At 41.2% G+C, this 19,877-nt stretch overlaps 1 protein-coding gene across 1 annotated transcript; it reads left to right on the top strand.

The window, feature by feature from the left end:
- The first annotated feature begins 12,590 nt into the window (after positions 1 to 12,590).
- On the top strand, positions 12,591 to 19,384 carry LOC118119368 (opsin-5). Its single transcript, XM_035173284.2, has 6 exons — positions 12,591 to 12,833; positions 14,049 to 14,254; positions 16,255 to 16,354; positions 18,247 to 18,351; positions 18,434 to 18,657; positions 18,794 to 19,384. Exons 1-6 carry the CDS (start codon positions 12,695 to 12,697, stop codon positions 19,256 to 19,258), a joined length of 1,239 nt encoding a protein of 412 aa, XP_035029175.1. The 5' UTR covers positions 12,591 to 12,694; the 3' UTR covers positions 19,259 to 19,384.
- Positions 19,385 to 19,877: the final 493 nt, after the last annotated feature.

The following is a 19,877-nucleotide window of genomic DNA, read 5'->3' as shown; positions in this document are numbered from 1 at the left end:
GCCAGACATAATTTGCCACTTGTTGCGCCTTACATCAGTGCATCAGATGCTAAAAGATGGAAAGAGTGCACTGACTGTGTGCAGCGTTGCTTTGCGGAGTGGCACCGTGCTGAAGTATTTCTAAGAAAAGCCTGATTGTAAATTGTTGAGCTGCTGCAGAGGGATTTCTTTCAAAATTTGGGATATGGCCTTTTTATCACCCTTGGTCTAAAGATGTGGGCTGCGGACGTACACAGTGGAAAGCCTTCAGGGCCGAGGAGTTTCCACTCTCCAGCACTGGCTGCTACTGTTCCACCGGCCTGCACACCCAATACATACGTTCATTTACTATGGGAGTGTTATCTTTCTCTCTCCTGGGAGGCAAGAAGCCAAGTCTAATCTTATATCCTATTGCAACATCTGTCTTTTATGAGCAAATATATTTTTCTTGCTGGCTGTTTATTTATGGTGTGTGTATCGGTGGTTGTGTGACAGTTAAAATAAATGGGGTGTTGATATTTAGATATGCACATATGTGAACATGGGCATGTCAACCTCAGCTATATGAGCAGTAGAGAACGGCTGTTGAGATCATGTCAAGTTTATGCTCTAAAAAGATTAAAAGGAATAGATCAATGTTTTTTTTTTTTATTGCTATTTGTCTGTTTGTTTGTCAAAAACTACAAAATAGATTTTCTTGAAACTCTTGAAACAAGTTCCAGGAATGTTTATATCATTATCTTTGACATTGCAAGATCTTTCGACATACGACTAATTCGTGGATCTTACAGCTTGATTGAATTTCAGGGGACCATTGGGCCATGGCGGAGGTATCCAAGAGTTCGATGGTTATGATGCCATTCTAGAGTAGCATTACGCCTCTAAACACAGGGAAACATCCTGCACCTCTAATTCTAATTGCTTACTAATGAACAGGTTATAAACTAAAAAAGTGTAAAATCTTACAGTTTGTGGTCTGATGTGTTTCCAGACTGTACAAGTGCTGCACTGGGCTGTGCAGATATGAAAGTGTTATCAATCTTTTCATTCAACTCTGTTTTCCAAAATATCGAACAAATCCTTTAACTAACTGTTTTAATCTAAATAGACCTTATCGTATTTCTGAGGAAGTTAGCATATTCCCTTATGATTATTAAAACTGTAGCTCTTTAAATACAGACAATTCCTCTCCACAACATTACAGAATTTTAAATATAAATGATGGTCAGATATGAAATGTGTGAGCAATGGGAATTGTTTCACAAACTGTTAAAGGAGGTGTTTGTTTTTTATGTCTATTTGAATTCATGGTAAGAGTTTACTGTAACCGCCTGTCTGACTGCCTGTCTGTAAAGTGTTTTCCCTCAGAGAGATGCGTCTGTGGAAAGGTCAGTAATAGCCGGTCTCACAACCTCACCATCTAATTTTGGAAGCCAACACCTTTTTCACAAGGTGTAGACGAGAAACAGCTCGAGGAAAAGCAACATTTAAAAAAAACAACGTTGCAGCATGTGTGTAGAGGAATGATCCACAGAGGGAGAGGATTGTTTGAGCCCTTAGGGGTTTTGGGATAAGCCTCTTTTTTGGGGGGGGGAAATTACCAAAAAAAGCAGCTTTATCTTATGTCTGCGTGCCTTGGAGTGAACCAAATTAAGCTCATGTATTTTCCACTCCCACTGCAGCCTGTGGCCACAAAGCTGTAAACAGGGGTGGACAGAGGAGAGCGAAAACCCTGTTGTGCCCACACATGACCTGCAAAGCCATTAATCTCAGTAACCGTCTGAGGTAATCAGAAGGCCAAACCCTTGTCTTCGACCTCATGGAAACTGTGCAGATATACTAGACTTGACATCAGTAAATGCAATGCCAACACATCTTTAGAAAGGTTCGTTTCCTGTCTCACATCTTGATGGCCCTCTAGACAAAAAAAACGACAGCATTACCATAAAAGCTAAATAATAATAATGAATCTGTTAAATGGAGGAGGACAGGGATGTTCTTCCTTTGAGTTTGATAAATACCAACCTCAGATGATGCTTAGGATACAAATTGAACTTGGACGTGTCGGGACATGGGTCTGACACAGGGAGGGGTAGGAAAGACGATGCTGAGGGGAACGACGCTCTGTCAGGGTGACCCCGCAGGCTGCCCCGCGGTGCATTCCTTCAAACCGTGTGCATCCAAACCTCTTGATGAAAAGTGAAAGTGCAGCGAGGACTGAGTTTTTTCACAAGAATAATGCTCCATCTGTCATTCTGCTTTCCCACTCCACTTGTCCTCCCCTTTTTTTGTCTTTGTTGGCTTTCCCTCGGGTCATTCATGTGAGGACAGGTGGATGAACCCCTCCTTTGACCGAGGTCAGGTTCACTGTGAAGACAGCCCGCTCTCATCTCACGCTCTCTGGTGGGTGTGAACTCTGCCCTTAAAGTCCAGGATTAAATCTAATACTTAAGGAAAGGTGATCTAAAGATGATCATATTATATAATTATAGGTAATGGTTATCATGTGATAGTCCCTTGACAAATGTCTTTAAGTGTCTATAAATTAATGATTTAGTGAAATCACATAGAAAGGGCCCCAAAGGTAAGATCACTATTAAATGTACAGTATTTCAGACACTCATATCATAATTATCAGTCCCCTAAACATGCCTGAAATTCCTTGAACTGACCCCTGATCAGGATCTGCACCAAAATTGAATGTGTTCTTCCCTTAACCCATTTCTCATCCTTCCACCAAGGAAGGATAAATACTGACAAATGCAGACCTCCTTGGCGGAGGTAAAAATATAGCTGAGGCTAATAGAAATATTATCATCGCAGGTATTCATTTATAAATCTAAAGTATTGGACCAATTGAAATGTTGACCTGATGGCCGTGCTAGACGAAAAGACAGAGAGGACTCTTTCAACTATCCATCCTTTAGATGTGAAGACATTTCAGTGAAAACCATAAATATCAAATTTATGATGCTGTTAGAAGAAAAATCAACACCATGGTCAATAAGATTCATCCTTCAGTAACCATGAATGGCTGTATAAAACTCAATATAAATCAATGGTCAACAGTAGTGGACTGAAAACTGAACCTGTTCACAGCAAATGTGTTGACACAGAGAAAGACTGTCAGTCAGCAAAACAGTTAGAGAATAATAATATCTTCAAACAGGGTCATAAAACACACACAGCTGCTTTTATCCAATCACTCTTTTGTATGTGGTGGAGTGGGTTTGTGCAAAGTTGAAAGCAATTAAACGTAGGTCTTTTGAATATGATTTTCTTTGGCAGTTATTGAGAGAGCTAAGCACACACTTAAAACACACATTCCTGCCTAGCTATTAGCAATAGACCTGAAAGGACTGAAGCCGTTTGCAGATTCACAGGTTTTGCAGATCTGAACATGTAGGCGTGCACTCGCCTCCCTCAGCGATTTGAATAAAACATACTGTAAACAGGGACCTTAAAGTGAGAGGTGGCCTATAATACTGTTCTCATAGCATTAGATCACACATTGTTGCTCATTTTTGTAGAACATCAAAATCTATATCAAAGACGCCCTGGTGGAATGAGCCTACGGAGAGTTTTAGTTTCATCAGCATGTTTCAAAGCTGACGGTCTTGGTCACAGGGCCAGAAACAGGCCGGGAGCTCTTTCATCTTTCTGTCCTACAGCTTTGCTTTACTTTTCTTTCGGTTGTGGCCCCATGTTTCACTTTGTGTCTCTGCAATAACTTGAAGTAATGAAGAAGTTTCCCTTTGGGTCAAATTCCACAGCATTTACATGTAAACATCTATCTTCTAATTCCACAAATATGTCGGTGGTTTGTCTATCTCGAGAAGTGTTCATCTTATCGTCTTCACACTTGTGTATTGTTACGGGTCCAAGGAAGTGCAGTGTTAAATTTGGTGCAATGTCGACACACGATTCGTTCAATATGAATAAACTTTAAATAAACAGGCAACTAGCGCTTTATAGCAGCAGCAGCTGGGACTCATCAACGAAAGTGACGTTGTTGAACACGACAACCGCACGTTCACGAAAATGCCAACGACAACGTATTCTCCAGTTTCGAGGTTCTGCGCACTCAGTCGAGCTTCACTGAAACTTTAGCTTCAGCTTCAGGTTTCTGTAGACTGAGTCCAGCAGTCAGTCTTTATTTGCCGCAGCTCAATAACTACAGGTTACTTAAACAGTGTCAGAGAGAAAACTGCAACCAGCATCACCACAAGTCAACAGCCCATTCCATACAGGCAGGTTTAGAACGGGCGCTGCACTTGTATTTATTATTTTGGCAACACTGATTTGAGGAACTTGTATAATGTTGTACTTACTTGTACTAGGATGTCTGCCATATGAGAAAATCTTACTGCTGGATCAAACTGTGATGTGGTCTGTGGGCCTGTTGCTTAGGAGTGGACCTTGACCTGTGTCACATGACCTGTAAACCAGAGATCTCCTCCTCCACAGCACAGGGTCATGAAGTTTGTGCTTGGGGAAAAGGGACGAGAAGGTGGAGTCACTCTGAGAAAGGTTACACAGCGACTTTCTCAGAAACTTGATGAAATGCATCCAATTTGCCAAAAATCGGGCTTACACATGTAGTTGGGTTCAGGGTTAAAAGTTTGCAGACCATCTCGTTCTTGGGTTGCCTTATAAAATCACACGGTTGTATATCCGCTCTCCCTGAGCTTGGGTAAAAATTTCTGTCTGGTTGCTCCTAGTACGAGATACACGGCACATGGCCACAGGTACTACAGATGTCACTGATGAGAAACCTTCACAGGAGTCACAGGAAAAAGCTGCCATGTGAGAAACAACCTCACATGGAACAGAAAGAAAACTTGAGCCACGGTAAACAACTGCAGTGATTATTAGATGTGTCAGATGGGGATTTTCAGATATCATAGGGTAGCACAGCAGCAAGAGTTTTAACGTCTAATGTGCACCATTTCAGCATCCTGTGAAAATCACTGTATAATTAGAGAAGAGAGAGAATTAACTTCTGCAACGTGGTAAGTGCTACTGTACTGATAAATGGCATCATACTGCATAGTCATCGAAACTTGGAGGCCATAGAGTTTGTTAAAACAGCATTAAAAAGAATAAGAGAGGGAACGCTTGTCACAAATGTGGCTGATTTCTGTTATTATGAGGATATTCAGAACATTGAAAACACTGTGACGGAGTGAATGGGGTCATGTGTAGTGATGAACACTTTGAGTCTTTTGGTCTTTCAATTCATTGTTTGGCTGCCTGACCCCACGACTTTAACATGTTGGTCTCACTCTCACTCGCACTGCTTTCATGGCATCGCTTTCCACTCTATGCTACACGACTCCAAACAGATGGTAATGTTATGCTCAGTAAGTGGCCGAAATTCAGTTATTACAGGTTTAAGAAGCTCATGGTGCAGCTTAATCTCTATTTGCAACCAAGCTCAGGCTATTAGCATGCTGCGATCCAGTGGCAGATAGGGTGAAGGGTCAAAGCCATCAAATGTATTATGAAAAATGTTCCTTGTTCAAGTTCCCGAAAATAACAAACTGTCAAATGTATTGTTAGTAAGTGACTAGTTAATAGTCTATCATTTCCTATAGTTAATGGTTCTAGTTCAACTGGGGCCAGTGCCCCCCTGGCCATTACCCGTGGATCCGCCCCTGCTGCTAGCTCTCTAACATGTGCAGCGCTGGGAGAAAGGATGAGATAAAGTAACTAAATGTGATCAAATTAATAACAGGTGTGAATAATATTAGGAGTCGTTATTTATGGGACACATGCCATCGACCTCAAAGGATGAGCATATTTATTGTACCCTTACGCCCCATTCATCACTCAAATTCATGACAGCTCAGATTTTTATGTGGTGTTACTGTCCTGATAAATGAGAGGTACATTTGAACTGAAAACAGACCGTAATGAGAAATAATTGGATAAGCTTTAATCGATAGCGAGGAGACAATATCCTTTTGATCTAATGCCTCAGCTGTTCTATCAAAAACACACACTGTTAACATACAATACTATGCGGCTGGTATTTTAAGTGGAAGTCCAGATCTGGCCAGGTGTTGTACAGCTGGGTGTTGAACGCTTGAGTGAGTCACTATACGGACTGTCTGGTATGTTGTCCAGGTGGTCAGGAAAGTGTCTCTAAGTGAGGCCAGGCCTCAGAAGGATGAACCTTCACACAGAGAAGGGATCTGGAGAAAAGAGCTGGAAAGACTTTAAAGGACTTGTTTACCTTTAGGCATCAGTCCATCACTGTGCATCATGTGATTATATTACCCGTCTATGCACCTAACATGTGTTTATTTTTTAACATACTTTATCAACATGATCAAGTACATACTTTTTTAGGAATGAAAAGTAATCTGATAACATAAAATACACCTTTTATATCAGCTTTCAAAGTGAGTCTGCGTGTTTAAACACGTTTTTCAAGTTTAATGCTGCATGAAATCTATATGTATGATAATGATAACTGGGCTGAATTCTTCCAGTATCTATATATGTCACTGTAATGCCCTGTTTTCTCCTCAGGGATTAGCGCTTTGTGAAATCAAGGGCAAAATGTACATTGAATTTTCCATGATTTGATGCTCTGATTTAAATTAGCTAAAACATGTATTGTAGGCCAAACACTGTATAAGTTTGACATTTTGATAAATATTATTATTTGCTTTTGTGCCAGGAGTTGGATAAGAAGATAAATTACTCTCTTGCCTGTACTGTACATTATAAGTTAGCTTAGCTTGGCATAAAAGCTGTAAACAAGGAGAAACAACTAACCTGGGTTCCTTAGAAGATTATTAAAAAATTCACCGACCAGCACATTTTAACATATTTTAACACATTATAACTCATTTACCACAAAAATTAAATTTTGTCTGAGAGCAGAAACCTTGTAACTGTTAATGTGGTGGTTAAGTTGGTCTGGTCTAGTGCAATCACATTGTTATGGTATTCTACATAAACATTTAGAAGTACATCTGAAACTCACTTGTTGATAACTAAAGGCTTTAAAGGGGTCTTGAAGGGGCCACATTCACCCAGCGGGCAGCAGGTCAATGTGAAGTTGTCTCCTTGCTTCTTAATTAGGCCCAAACAGGCATCTGCCATGGGTCATCAAGAGAAGCTAGATTATCATCTTTCGGGAAAACAAGTTCTTACTGAGGGAGAGGATAACCTCCTGTCAGACACGGGTCACCTCACCGGTCCTGATGGGGCATTAAGACCTCTATGTGGTTTAAGGGGTCACACTTTTTTAAGCAGATTTCAAATGCTTGTTTGATGTGTGTGACAGTTTCAAGCTTGTTTACTCCTTTCCACCATCGACAGAGACGCCCACATGTTACAAGAGGTGGACTTCACTAGAGATGTCCGGAGGGATACATGTCAGTTTGTCAGACCACGCAGCTGCAGCTCCTCAGAGGAGCTACATGGGGGTCACTTATCTGCTCCATCCACAGGGGGCCCGAGGCCGGTATCCAAGGTCCAGTGGCGGAGCACAAACCTTTCACCCAGACCAAGGTGGCTGGAGCGTCGAGCTTTCCATACTATCTCCATTGTTACAAACAGTGATTCAGTGCTGCCTGCGACACAAAATAAATTCAGTGGAAGCAAAAATGACAAGGTACAAAGGGCATAAATTCAACCAACCTCTGAAGATTTTATGCTGCCATCAAATGGGGTTGCGTTTATTGTGTTCATGTGCAGAGTCCATATGAACGCTCTACTTTTGTGGTATTCATGACCTTGGATCGTGGAATCTCCTGAAAGCTCTGAGTTCACGGGTTGTGACGTCTTTGCTGATGTTTTCGTGGCCGCAGAAGTTGGGTTTTTAGAAGGATGATAAGTTAATATATTGTAATTTTAGTCATAAAGGGTTTGTAATTTGATGAAACATCTGAGGAAAATGTTGATACAGCAGCCTCATCTTTTCCCTCTGTCATTATACCTTTGTATTGCATTACCCGCCTGTTGGCTTGCTAAATTGCCTCTGTGGCACCCATGTGGCCGTTGCCTAGCAGCGCTCGTTCTCACAGCGTAGCCCCCTGAACGGCAAATGTGTACTGTGCACGCCACTTTTGATGTCATAGCTCACGAGCTTGCCTATTCCATATGAAGGCAGCATTACATTACCACATCCATATTTTGGCAAAGTATCTCCTCATGTCAGGACCGATGAGCAGGCCCCTTCAGGAAAGGCGTGAGTTTAGCCCTAAATGAGACCCATTACATAAGTTACCTGCTTACACAAACAGACTCTGGAAGAGTAACTGCAAATTGGACCCAGCGCCCAAATAAATGTTTGCATGTGGTTCAGAGCCAGAGATCTTGAGCCACAAAACCAGTCTGCATATTTCGACACGGAGCCTGTGTCCACTTGATTTTAAATGCATACTGAACTATTCATCTTCTTTTCCTATGGGGGTTCATTTTAAGATGTTATTCAGAAAGTATTTCACACAACAGTACAGCTGCTTTTTCTTGAATATAATAGTCGTAGATAAGACCAATGACGTAAATTGCTCCTGCAATTTCATAAAACTCAATTGGACAGAAAATCTAAAGCTCTTTAACAACATGCAGTTGCTTTCAAATCGTTATATTTTATGCAACAATCTCTGTGGCTGCTGTTTCAAGGTATGGAAGTGCATTGGTGCAAGAGAGATGAGGAGAAACAGTCCGGTCTTTGTGCTTGTGGTAAAGTCACTGCATGAACTGTGGGCTTCACAAACTAAAACATTAGAGCTGCACCATAAATCTGTGCAGCAGAGTTACCACACTGTCCAGGTCTTACCTAAAACATTATGTTTAATATCCATCTCATGTCTCATCCATCACTTTCCTGTGGAGTTCTTCTGTTTAGCGATGTATCATCAACTCGAGTTGTGATGAATGACAGTGAATTCCTCGCTTCTGTGAACTGATATTATCCCTGAGAGATTCAAACCCTTGGAGACGGAGGTGTGAACATGTTGTAGGCAAGCCGAGGTGGTTTATAGGGTTTTCTTGCTGGGCCTTTGCCATGTTCACCTGTACGCCAGCTGCATGTGAAATTAGCGGTCCTGTTTCTGCAAATAAGCAAGAAGTTAATGGTCTTATTGTTGCATTATCCACCGGCCATTTTAGGTACAACCTATAAAAGGCCAGATTCTGACAAACCTACTTGGTCAGATTTCCTCTAGAGATCTCTACATTTTTAAGATTTGGCATCTATAAATAGCTGTGAACTACAAGGGCGTATAGCAAAATGCATGCACTTAAACTAAAAATCATGCAGAGATCGACCCAAAAAAACGACAGGCGAGCCATTTACCTCCATACTGCATGGAGCCTTCACACAAGTGGTCCCTGTGACTCTCGCTTAGTGACAGGGAGAGAGAAAGTGTGTAGGCCTTTTTTAAAGCTGATCCTGTGTTGGTCTCTTGACCTGGAGTATGTCCTCTGTGAAGAGAGGCTTTGTTGCCCTCAGACAGCTCGCAGCCTTTAACACACACCTCCATAATAGTATCTGTGTCTGTGAGTTTCCATTTGGAAAATTGTGAGCTTTTACCCTCACATCCTCGCTTGCACTCAACAGAGAGAGAGACAGAGAGGGGGTGAGAGAGAGAGAGAGTAATCATCATAAGCTTAATGATACAGTGGCCTTCTGTGACCAAGCTTCACACACACATCCACACACACACACGTGCCAAAGCACACAGGCGAGAGTTGAACTAATCTCGATGTCTTAATGTGCTGGCACCTGAGCATTGTACAGTGTTGCAGGACGTGTCACTGCGTCGTGCTAAATTTTGCAAACCTCATATAGTGCAAACATGTGTTAGGCCGCTTTCTCACCAAATCAGAGCGTAAACGTGTGGATGAATCGTAAGATCCTGCCTTCACACACGTCTCCTGTCTGCTGTCAACAGTCACAGATTTCTTTTTGCTGTCTTAAACACCTGCTGAATGCACGTTTTCCCTTGGCCTTCGACCAGTTAGCTTAGCCACAGTGTAATCTCAGCAGCAGCTGTCCAAGAAAATGCACGAAAACCACTCGCTACCTCGCTTATCTTTCCCTTTGAGACGACGGCATGCCAAGATCATTCATGAAAATGACAGCACATCAACAGTAATGTAATGACTGCATTAGAAAAAGTCAAACTTGTAATGCAGTGAAAAGTAACACCTTAACATCTGACACATTAGAGCTACATAGCGTGGTTCTGGAAATCATTATCAGCCATCCGATATTGACTTACCACAAGCTACGAGATTGTGAACAATGTTATATGCTCCTGTGGAAGCCACAAGTTCATTTGATATCAACTGCATTTTAAGAAAAACCTGTTTCATTCCCAATATTGAGGAGAGGTACTCCACTACCCACAATCCTCAGGTGTAATAATGAAGTCTTTGATTGTTGGAGTTCGCTGTAACCATGGGAATGTTAACCATAACCGTGAGAATCATGTCACCTACGATTGGCAATGATCGTTACCGTTACTACACTTGCTTTACAACATATAAAAAGTGGGTGGTCACTGTCACACTATTGACCACGAGTGGCCTCGTTGTACATTGAGGTTTCTGCATGATGCCTCCCACAACCATTATCACATTATTCACTTTAACCATAAGACTCATACCACAGAGGAACCAGAAAGGCTCTGTCACTGTGGGCTGCCCGCATGGGGCCCACTGTAGAGCTGTGTTGTGTGGCGTCTCTGGGTGATGGTGGGGGTGAGCGATGACTGGGTTCAGTGTTCGCTGCTGGACGGGTGACAGTTGAGGTCAGAGGTTCACTTTTCCCTCAGCTTCGTCTCCCTCCATCTCTCCTCGAACTGGCTTTCAGAGGCTGAATGAGGAGGACTCAGAGGCTGAAGCTGGCAGCAGAAGCGACCCTTCCCTCCACATCCTGAGGGCCAGCGGAGCTCCTCTGCGTCGGCCAGAGGAGGGAAACAAGGTGCACACTGTGATCTAAACACAGAGTGAGTGGGGGGTGGTTCAGGTTACCCCTTAGGTAGGTGTGCCACAGAGAAGCTCACTGTGAGTAGGAGAAGGCTGAATGAAGGGGAGATGTTGTGTAAGCGTATCTACACGGAACAAAAGGATTTTATTTGTATAATTACATCGATATGTGTTCCCATAATTCCCATGACTCAGTTTGCCTTTTTTTGTTATGACTGTTTTACATTAAATCATATGGGACAATCTCAGAGAGCCGCATGTTCTCACACTGACATCAGCACTCAGTGAATCTGACACTGCGCACATTAGCTCACACTCGTGTAATTATACCCTGTGATACTCCTGGCCTCTGAGAACATTTAGACGAATGAGCTACATTTTAGCAAAGTGCAGTCACGCTGGCAGGACTGAAGTCATCACCCGTACGACCTTTTTCTAAATGGAAGTGATTAGAGAAAACCAGAACGTGTCTCAGGAGAGGAAGTGCCGGTCCATAGTCACTGGTGCAGGAGTTACGTTCAGAGAACAAAGGGATTTTTTCATGCTTAGGATGATGTAAATTGTTGCCAGACCATATAGAGAACAGCTTGTTCAACTTGTTCACACACAGCTTGAGTAGTCAGACAATATGAAGTGACAAGATGTTTCCCTAGGTACTATGTATCCCTGTGTTTGACATAGCCCACAGTACTGTCAGGTTTGGAATAGACATTTTGGGAAATACAGGTATTGGGTTCCTTTTGTATATATTGCACATGGACAATGACAGAGGAAACCAATAAATGTAAATTTTCATTCCACGAACTTTGATATTTAATAGAAGTGTGTGACAGTGAGATGCAAAGATCGATACCTCTGTGTATATATACACAAACATGATAGCCTATATGAATCTACAGCCAACAGTCGTTAATCTTATTTTAGCATAGCATGAAGACACGGGGAAATAGGAAGTGTAGCCCTGATCAACAGGAAACAAATCCAACCTTCCTTTGATTAACATGTCATGTCTTTTTAGATTAAATGTTTTATGGGTAGTTATGTGCCTCGTACATTGACAGACTTTGACTTCTTATTCAGCACAAATGATTGTGTATTTAGAAATAAATGATTGAGTTGCAAAGAGTAGCTCAATCAGTATTTTTGTCAATTTGAAAATCCTCAAATTGATAAAAAGAATTTGGCTCAAAGATCAGCATACTGTATAGCTTTAGTCCTTATGCTGTGTTTAATTTCTTGGTGCGATAGTTCAACATTTAACCACTGAGTTGGCTGTTAAGCAGGATTACACTCATTTATATTAATAATAATATTTATATTCTTGGAAAACAGCAACAAGAAAGTGATTAAACAGTTAATACTAGCAACTGCAAAATAAATTCTGTAATTTGGTAAATTGTTCATCACCTGTGTAAATATGGACTTGTCTGAGAACCTTGATGTGACTCAATGAGAGATGGGACTTCAATTAATTAATGCAAAATAAACCCCCTCCAAAATTTATGTCCCCTCGCTGACGAGACATTTCCCTGTTGGACGGGATTTCCACCCAAAATCTCTGTCTGCTTAGTTGTTAAGAAATAGATAGGATTACACATGCAGTCATTGGACAGTGACTGCATGTGTTTAAGCTGGATTTAAAATGGACTGAGCGCTCGTCCCTACCGATGGAACACAACAGTGTGTACGAAGAGCAGAGGAGAGCAGAGCCACTGTAGAGGACAGCAGGGATTCATGCATCGGCATCGAAAGTCAGGCCATGGAAATAACGTTGAAGGGTTTTCCTCTGAAGGTGGTGAATATTCCATGGAGAAATAATAACCTCAGTAATCTGCACACGGAGGCTCCTCTGTCCGAACAAGGAGAGACCATCGTTGGAGTCTACCTGTTAGTGTTAGGTGAGTCAATCATCATATACTGGATTGCAATAAAACGTGCAGTGTTCATCTCATATGTTTCGTCGTAGAAATAATATGGGAATGGCTAAATTCTCAATTCAATAAATTTGAAACTTCTTTGACCTTTAAATCACTAAGTTCAAATACTTGCAAAAAGAAATATGCATTATTTAGGTGTCAACGAAAAAAAATAACTGGTTTGGTTTGTGTTGGTGGCTAATTCTCTGTCACTCCACATCAACAAGTTCAGTTGAGGGAATTAGTGTAAAACAGATACTGAGTTATAAAAAGAAAAGGGATTTCCTTGGCTTTTCTCCACTGTTAATCTAACATTTGAACTTCCCTTGTTACGTTCACTATTCCAGTCTCAGTTCGCTAATTCAATGATAGAGGTCAAGAACCAGGAACGGTACAATCCAACACCTTAAAACTCTACTCTACTCTACTCTACTCTACTCTACTCCTGTCTGCTCTGCCCTACTCTACTCTAGTCTGCCCTTCTCTACTCTACTCTACTCTACTCTGCCCTTCTCTACCCTACTCTCTACTCTACTCTACTTTCCACTCTACTCTACTCTACTCTACTCCTGTCTGCTCTGCCCTACTCTACTCTATTCTGCCCTTCTCTACCCTACTCTCTACTCTACTCTACTCTACTCGATACAATATGATGCTATATTATACAATACTATTATTTACTATAATTTACTCTACTCGGTTCTAATTTACAACACTGTACTGTGTTAAAAACCCTCCTCTGCTACACTGTAATCTGACCTAACTTTGCTATACTATCCATTTTGTTAAACTCAAATCTACTCTGATTCGATACAATCAATAAAATATCATACAAAATAATATAATGCAAAGATATGATACGATACCATTATATATATGATATGATATGTGATATGATTGGATGCAAAATAATAAGATATGATACGATTGTAATGATACAATGCTATTATATACAATACAATGGGATGTGAAATAATAACATATGTTGTGATCAGATATGATATGATTCACACTCGCACTGTTTATATATATATATATATATTTCTCTACTAAACTACACTATACAAACTCTCTGTTATAGTAAATAACAGAAGGTATAGTAAACTGTACCATATCACTGTAAAATACCATTGCTGAATAAGAATATTTGGTTAACTAAATATTGACAGAGTATTGTGTGTGTTTGTCTCCCTGTAGGATGGCTGTCCTGGTTTGGAAACAGTTTAGTGATGTTTGTCCTGTACAGACAGCGGGCCTCACTCAAGCCAACAGATTTCCTCACTTTAAATCTTGCCATCTCTGATGCCAGTATCTCAGTGTTCGGCTACTCCAGAGGGATCCTAGAAATATTCAATATCTTCAAGGATGACGGATATTTGATCACCTGGATCTGGACCTGCCAGGTAAAAGCCCTGTTGAGACATTACAAAAATTAGAAGAATTGGACTGAAGAGTCATTGTGTTAAACTATATTTATAGCCCAGACCAAATTGCATATGTGAACAGGTCTGGAAGATTTCGGATTACTTGGCTGATCCCAATTACTTAAAGTACATTAAAAGAATCTGTGGATGTCTTGCAATAATAATAATGTGTGTGTGTGTGTGTGTGTGTGTGTGTGTGTGTGTGTGTGTGTGTGTGTGTGTGTGTGTGTGTGTGTGTGTGTGTGTGTGTGTGTGTGTGTGTGTGTGTGTGTGTGTGTGTGTGTGTGTGTGTGTATGTGCAAGGGATTTTGCTGTTAGCCATGTGGGCTGGAGGTTAAATCTATAATAAGATTACAACTGTGGAGGCTTTTAAATTGGAGAAACTAGCTGTGTGGCACCTGTCAGCAACCAAACAGGAAACAAATAGGAACTGCAAGTTGGATGTTTGTTGCATAATTCCTTAAAGGGCTATTATGTTGCTGAATTAATTAATTAAAAGTAATTTGTGTTGAATTGAAAGATGAGCTGTTGCGTGTAATTTCTATCATATAGTGTTCACTTTGGTGTTTTCCTCCTCCCGCAGCCTCAGCTTGAAATGAAATAGTTGTCATACTTCAGCTTGGTATTCATCCAGGGTATTTCGCTCGCTCAAGGCAAGTCGTCGTGGAAACCACGATATCCGTGCTGCAGTGGCTGATCCCTCTGAGGATTTATATGAAAACAAGCTGGTGTTACTAAAACATTTTCACTCAAACCCCAAAACATGAGTTTGTGGAGCTGCTCTTACGCTTCAGCGCAGACACTGACATGATCTCATCTCTCAGACATCCCGTCTCAGGTTCTCAGGTGACAGAGAAATATTGGGACAGCAAATTTCATTTCACCTTCTCCCGAGAGAGGTGCACTGATGGAGTGAGCGTCAGAAGTAAACAAGGGAAAAGTGACAGAAATAGAGGAGGGAAGGAGCAAGGAGGTGAAGGAGACAGGCATGTGAGAAGCATTAGCAGATTACTGCGTGGAGCATGATGGGACATGATCTGTTGCGGGCTGAGCCAGATCCCGGTGTTTTGCACCTTTTGGGATATGATATTGAATCTGATAGAGCCTTACATGACCCTTTTATGTTACCACGATGAATACAGAGAAAGAAGAATCAAACCAGAGATCAAAGTGAATAAAATACTTTGATTTTAATCCACTATTTTGTTCTTTGATCCTTTTCTTGTCCTCCAAGCCAGAGAAAGATGTGATACCGTTCCTCAAGATGAGCAGAGAGGATCAATCACATCATTTCAAGAAGTCATCATCTTTATGCACCAGGTCCTAAAACCTTACTACAACAGAAAAATGTCCAATAAATGAATGTTGATATAAAATGAAACTGGTCTAGACGTCCAGCAATCTGTCAAATGTGAGGGGGGAAAACATGATGACTGACAGTAATAGGATTGAGACTAAGGAAGATCAAGAAAGTAATCACTGAGGAACCTTACTGATCCATGTCACCTGGCACTGGCACAACAGGGAGCTGCGGTGTCGCACAGTTGGAGCCAGACTGAAATACAGAAGCGTAATTCCCATTAAGAGGAATGGTGATTAAAAGATTGTCTCCCTGCACAATGGACTGAACGCTGCAGTGCTTCATTGTTGTAATGCCATTCAACGTTTTCTCCCCCAGATCCATAAAATCATAAAACAGCTCTAGAGGAATTCCGGTTTTAGTTTCCTACTGCAGGTCCTACACATTTCAAACCCTGTACATCAAAAAAAGAAAAAGAAAAGGAAGCCAAAAGGCAAGAAGAGCTCCCAGACATGTTGATTCCATCTGATAAAGTCCAACGCAAAACAAACACAACAGACAAAGTTCTTCGACAATTAGTCGGACGATGAATGCACACCCTGAGGTTCAAAGAGATTTAGATGTTGATGTTGCATCGTGATCCACCAACACATCTGTCTGTCTGTCTGTCTGCTCCCAGGTCGACGGCTTCTTCACGCTGCTGTTCGGCCTCGCAAGCATCAACACGCTGACCGTCATCAGCGTCACCAGATACATAAAGGGATGTCACCCAAACAAAGGTCAGCTCCCACCTCTGTGTATTCAAGTGTTAGAGCATTTAGAAAACATCAGACCAGCGTGTCTACCTTTCTCACATTCCAGCTGCTCTTATCTGACAGAAAAGTGTGTTTTTCGGTGCCACTGACACCTCATTACCGACCTCAGCTGCGGGAATAACTACCACTTGTCTCCGGCAGTTTCATTTTGCCAGCATGTCATTAAGTTAATTTGAGGTGACATTTTCTATTTTCAGGTGCAGCTGATGCCGAAGAATGTCTTAATTATATGGAAATTAGGTCGAGCAACTGCCTCTTTTGTCAGTGGGGATACAGGTTTTTTGTCTTGTTTGTGGTCTTTACGTGAAACACGAGTTATATAAACTTGTGTGTGTATTTTTGGTTTTTTTTTTTACATTAGTGGTTAAACAATGAACATCTAAGGGATATCATCACCTGAATTATGTTGTAGAGCTGAAAATACTCCAGATGTCAACAGACATTGATCTAGATATAGATATTAAAAATGCAGTGCGGTTTCAGATACAAATTAAGCAAATGAATGCTAATAAAACAAACCTGTAGGTAGAAACAAATATATTGTATATTGAATGGTAATAATAGAGTTGGAAGGATGGATACAATTTAAAAACCATGGAAGGGGAGAATGGTAAAGCCTCCAGACTTGTTTGGCTTATACCACAATTTATCTCCCTTGTTTTGTCCCATTCAAACCCATCACAGTCCTTTTTCAAAGCTATGAGTGGAAGATCTGTGAATTTCTCCCAAAAAACGAAAGAAAAAAGAAGAGGTTATGATAATTATTAATGTGGTTGGTTACAATATTAAATTTGGGGTTTCTATGCTTCTTTTTTAATGTTTTTTTTTTTTTGCCCCAAAATTAAACCTGAGTGAGAATTGGTATTCAAGTAAAATACTGCATGGTACTTTAAAAAAAAGAAAATTATATACCCTTTTTTTGACCAATTCATTGGGCTTATATACACTCTGAATAAATTGACTGGAAATGTTTCCATTTTTTTAAAGGAAGCAATTGAGTGATGTGTTTTCAGTTTCATCCTCCTGAAATGCAGCATGAAATCCTAAAGCAAATAATTGGTTAAATTCAAACATAATAGTTGAAGGGAAACCCATATTTTGGAAATATGTATTTGACCATGATATGAGGTTTGTAAATGATATTGTGGGTGAAAATTTGAAACTTATGCAGTATGACCTGTTCACTGAAACCTCAATGTTAATCTGTTCCCTTCATTCACACAATCAATTGACTGCTATAGGAAGAGAGTGGAAGCAGAAGATTAAAAGTGGGATGAAAAACAAAATTGTTAGTATACCAGACTGTTAAGAGAAATACAAGAATGCCAAAATGTCTCTAAATTATTTGTAACCTCTTGATCGTTAAGCATTATTCAGGCGTGTGCTTTTTATGCAGATGCAATGAAGAAATGTGTGTATGTGAAGAGTTGAACTACGTGTGTGTGTGTGTGTGTGTGTGTGTGTGTGTGTGTGTGTGTGTGTGTGTGTGTGTGTGTGTGTGTGAACTATTGGCAATCCAAAATGAGCCAAACAAGTAAATAGAGCTGACAGATTTTTTTTTATCAATTTCCCTCAATACAGAGCACATTGACAGCAGAGGTTCTTTCAGTCACCAAAGTTTGTGAAGGCTGACAGAATAACAAAAGACCTCATTGTTTAATAAATGTCAAAATCCTGACATTTATAAAAAGTCGGGAATGCTGCGTCTTTACGTGCCTCTCACTTTTTCTGTCCCGTGTTTGCCAAAGTCCTGACATTCAACCTTTTTAAACTGCCCACAGTCAAACTGCTGTGGCTGAAATATGGTAATAATGGTAATATGTTGTATTCATGTTGCTTGTTGTGTGTTCTTGCAGCTTACTGCATCAGCATGAACTCCATCGCTGTTTCGCTCATCTGCATTTGGACTGGAGCGGCGTTTTGGTCTGTCGCTCCGCTGCTTGGCTGGGGCAGCTACACAGGTCTGTTCTCACACACTGACCTGGAAAAAAATATATATATAAGATTTTTTTTTAAGCCTTTATTTGACCTGTGTGTCCTTAGATCGAGGTTACGGCACCTGTGAGGTGGACTGGTCCAAAGCAAACTACTCCACCATCCACAAATCCTACATCATCTCCATCCTCATCTTTTGCTTTTTCATCCCTGTGATGATCATGCTCTTCTCCTACGTCTCCATTATCAACACAGTGAAAAGCACCAATGCAATGTCGGCTGATGGTTCACATACCACCCGCCAGAGGAAGGTGGAGAGAGATGTCACACGGGTAGGTGACCAAGAGAAAAAGTTTATTACAGAGTTTTTTATTGGGAAGACTTCAAATTAGACTCTTTAAAACGCTACTTAAAAGTGCCCTCTCATAATGCCAGCCCTGACAATTGTTCCCTCATGTTCCTCTCTAGATTTCCATTGTGATCTGCACTGCTTTCATCATGGCCTGGTCGCCATATGCAGTGGTGTCTATGTGGTCCGCCTGGGGCTTCCACGTGCCAAGCACAACCAGCATCCTCACCCGTCTCTTTGCCAAGTCTGCCAGCTTCTACAACCCGCTCATCTACTTCGGCATGAGCTCTAAATTCCGCAAGGACGTCTCTGTGCTGCTGCCGTGCACACGCAAGCGGAGGGAGTTGGTGCACCTGCAGCGCTTTAAGAACATCAAACCCAAGGCTGAGGCCACGCCTCAAGCCGCAGCACTTCCTGTCCAGCAGCTGGAGGGGAAGTACAAAGCAGTGGAGAACCCGTACAATCCTGACAGCGACTCGGGGGTCAACAGCCCTCTTCAGACTCCTCCGTCGGAGCCGGAGGTCTTCCACATTGATGTGCCCTCACACATTGAAACATCAGAGTACTGGTGCGACAGGCTCTGAGGACACTTGACTTGAACCACTACTTGAATTACAAGTGGAGATTGACAGTAATTTTGTATTTTTTGGTCTTACCCATGTTAATAAACTGTATGTGTAACTGGTATTAATAAATTATTCTATGTTTCACACCTGCTGAAAAGCGTTGTCACTTCCAACTCATGTTTTCTTGACATCAGTCAATTCAAATTATTAACAGCGATACCTGAATCCTGAGAAAGAATCCAGCTGATGAAATGTGTAGCAAGACAAGAGATGCACAAACCCAACATCTGGAAACACTGACATGTCCTGAGCTCAGCTGAGGCCTGTAATGAACCAGTATTCTGCCATTTCCCCTGCTGGCCCTAAGGGCACTCATGCCATAGATCACATATATGTCCCACATTGCCCAGGAGATGCCATAGACCAGACTCTCTTCAGCACTGTCATCCTATAGATGTGTATGATTTTAAATCTCCATCCACTGGAGCAGCATCATGTCTGTCAGATAGAAACAGGCTGGAGAAAAGGTTTTCACTGATCCTATACAGCGTTTTCAAACTAAAACACAAACTCTGTATTTTATGTTTTGCAGGCAAAGAGGCGGATATAAAAACAATGTGCTTCTTGTGGAGCAACA

This window comes from Hippoglossus stenolepis, chromosome 12 (genome assembly GCF_022539355.2).
Source record: "Hippoglossus stenolepis isolate QCI-W04-F060 chromosome 12, HSTE1.2, whole genome shotgun sequence".
NCBI classification, from domain to species: Eukaryota; Metazoa; Chordata; class Actinopteri; order Pleuronectiformes; family Pleuronectidae; genus Hippoglossus; species Hippoglossus stenolepis.
The sequence above is the reverse complement of the archived record's forward strand: the minus strand, read 5'-3'. Positions and strand labels throughout refer to the sequence as shown.

Bases quoted from the DNA above. Each gene is read 5' to 3' on its own strand.
- LOC118119368 (XM_035173284.2), top strand. From the start codon at position 12,695: ATGGAAATAACGTTGAAGGGTTTTCCTCTGAAGGTGGTGAATATTCCA. The intron at 12,834-14,048 runs GTGAGTCAATCA...GTCTCCCTGTAG, and splicing joins AGTCTACCTGTTAGTGTTAG to GATGGCTGTCCTGGTTTGGA. The intron at 18,352-18,433 runs GTCTGTTCTCAC...GTGTGTCCTTAG, and splicing joins TGGCTGGGGCAGCTACACAG to ATCGAGGTTACGGCACCTGT.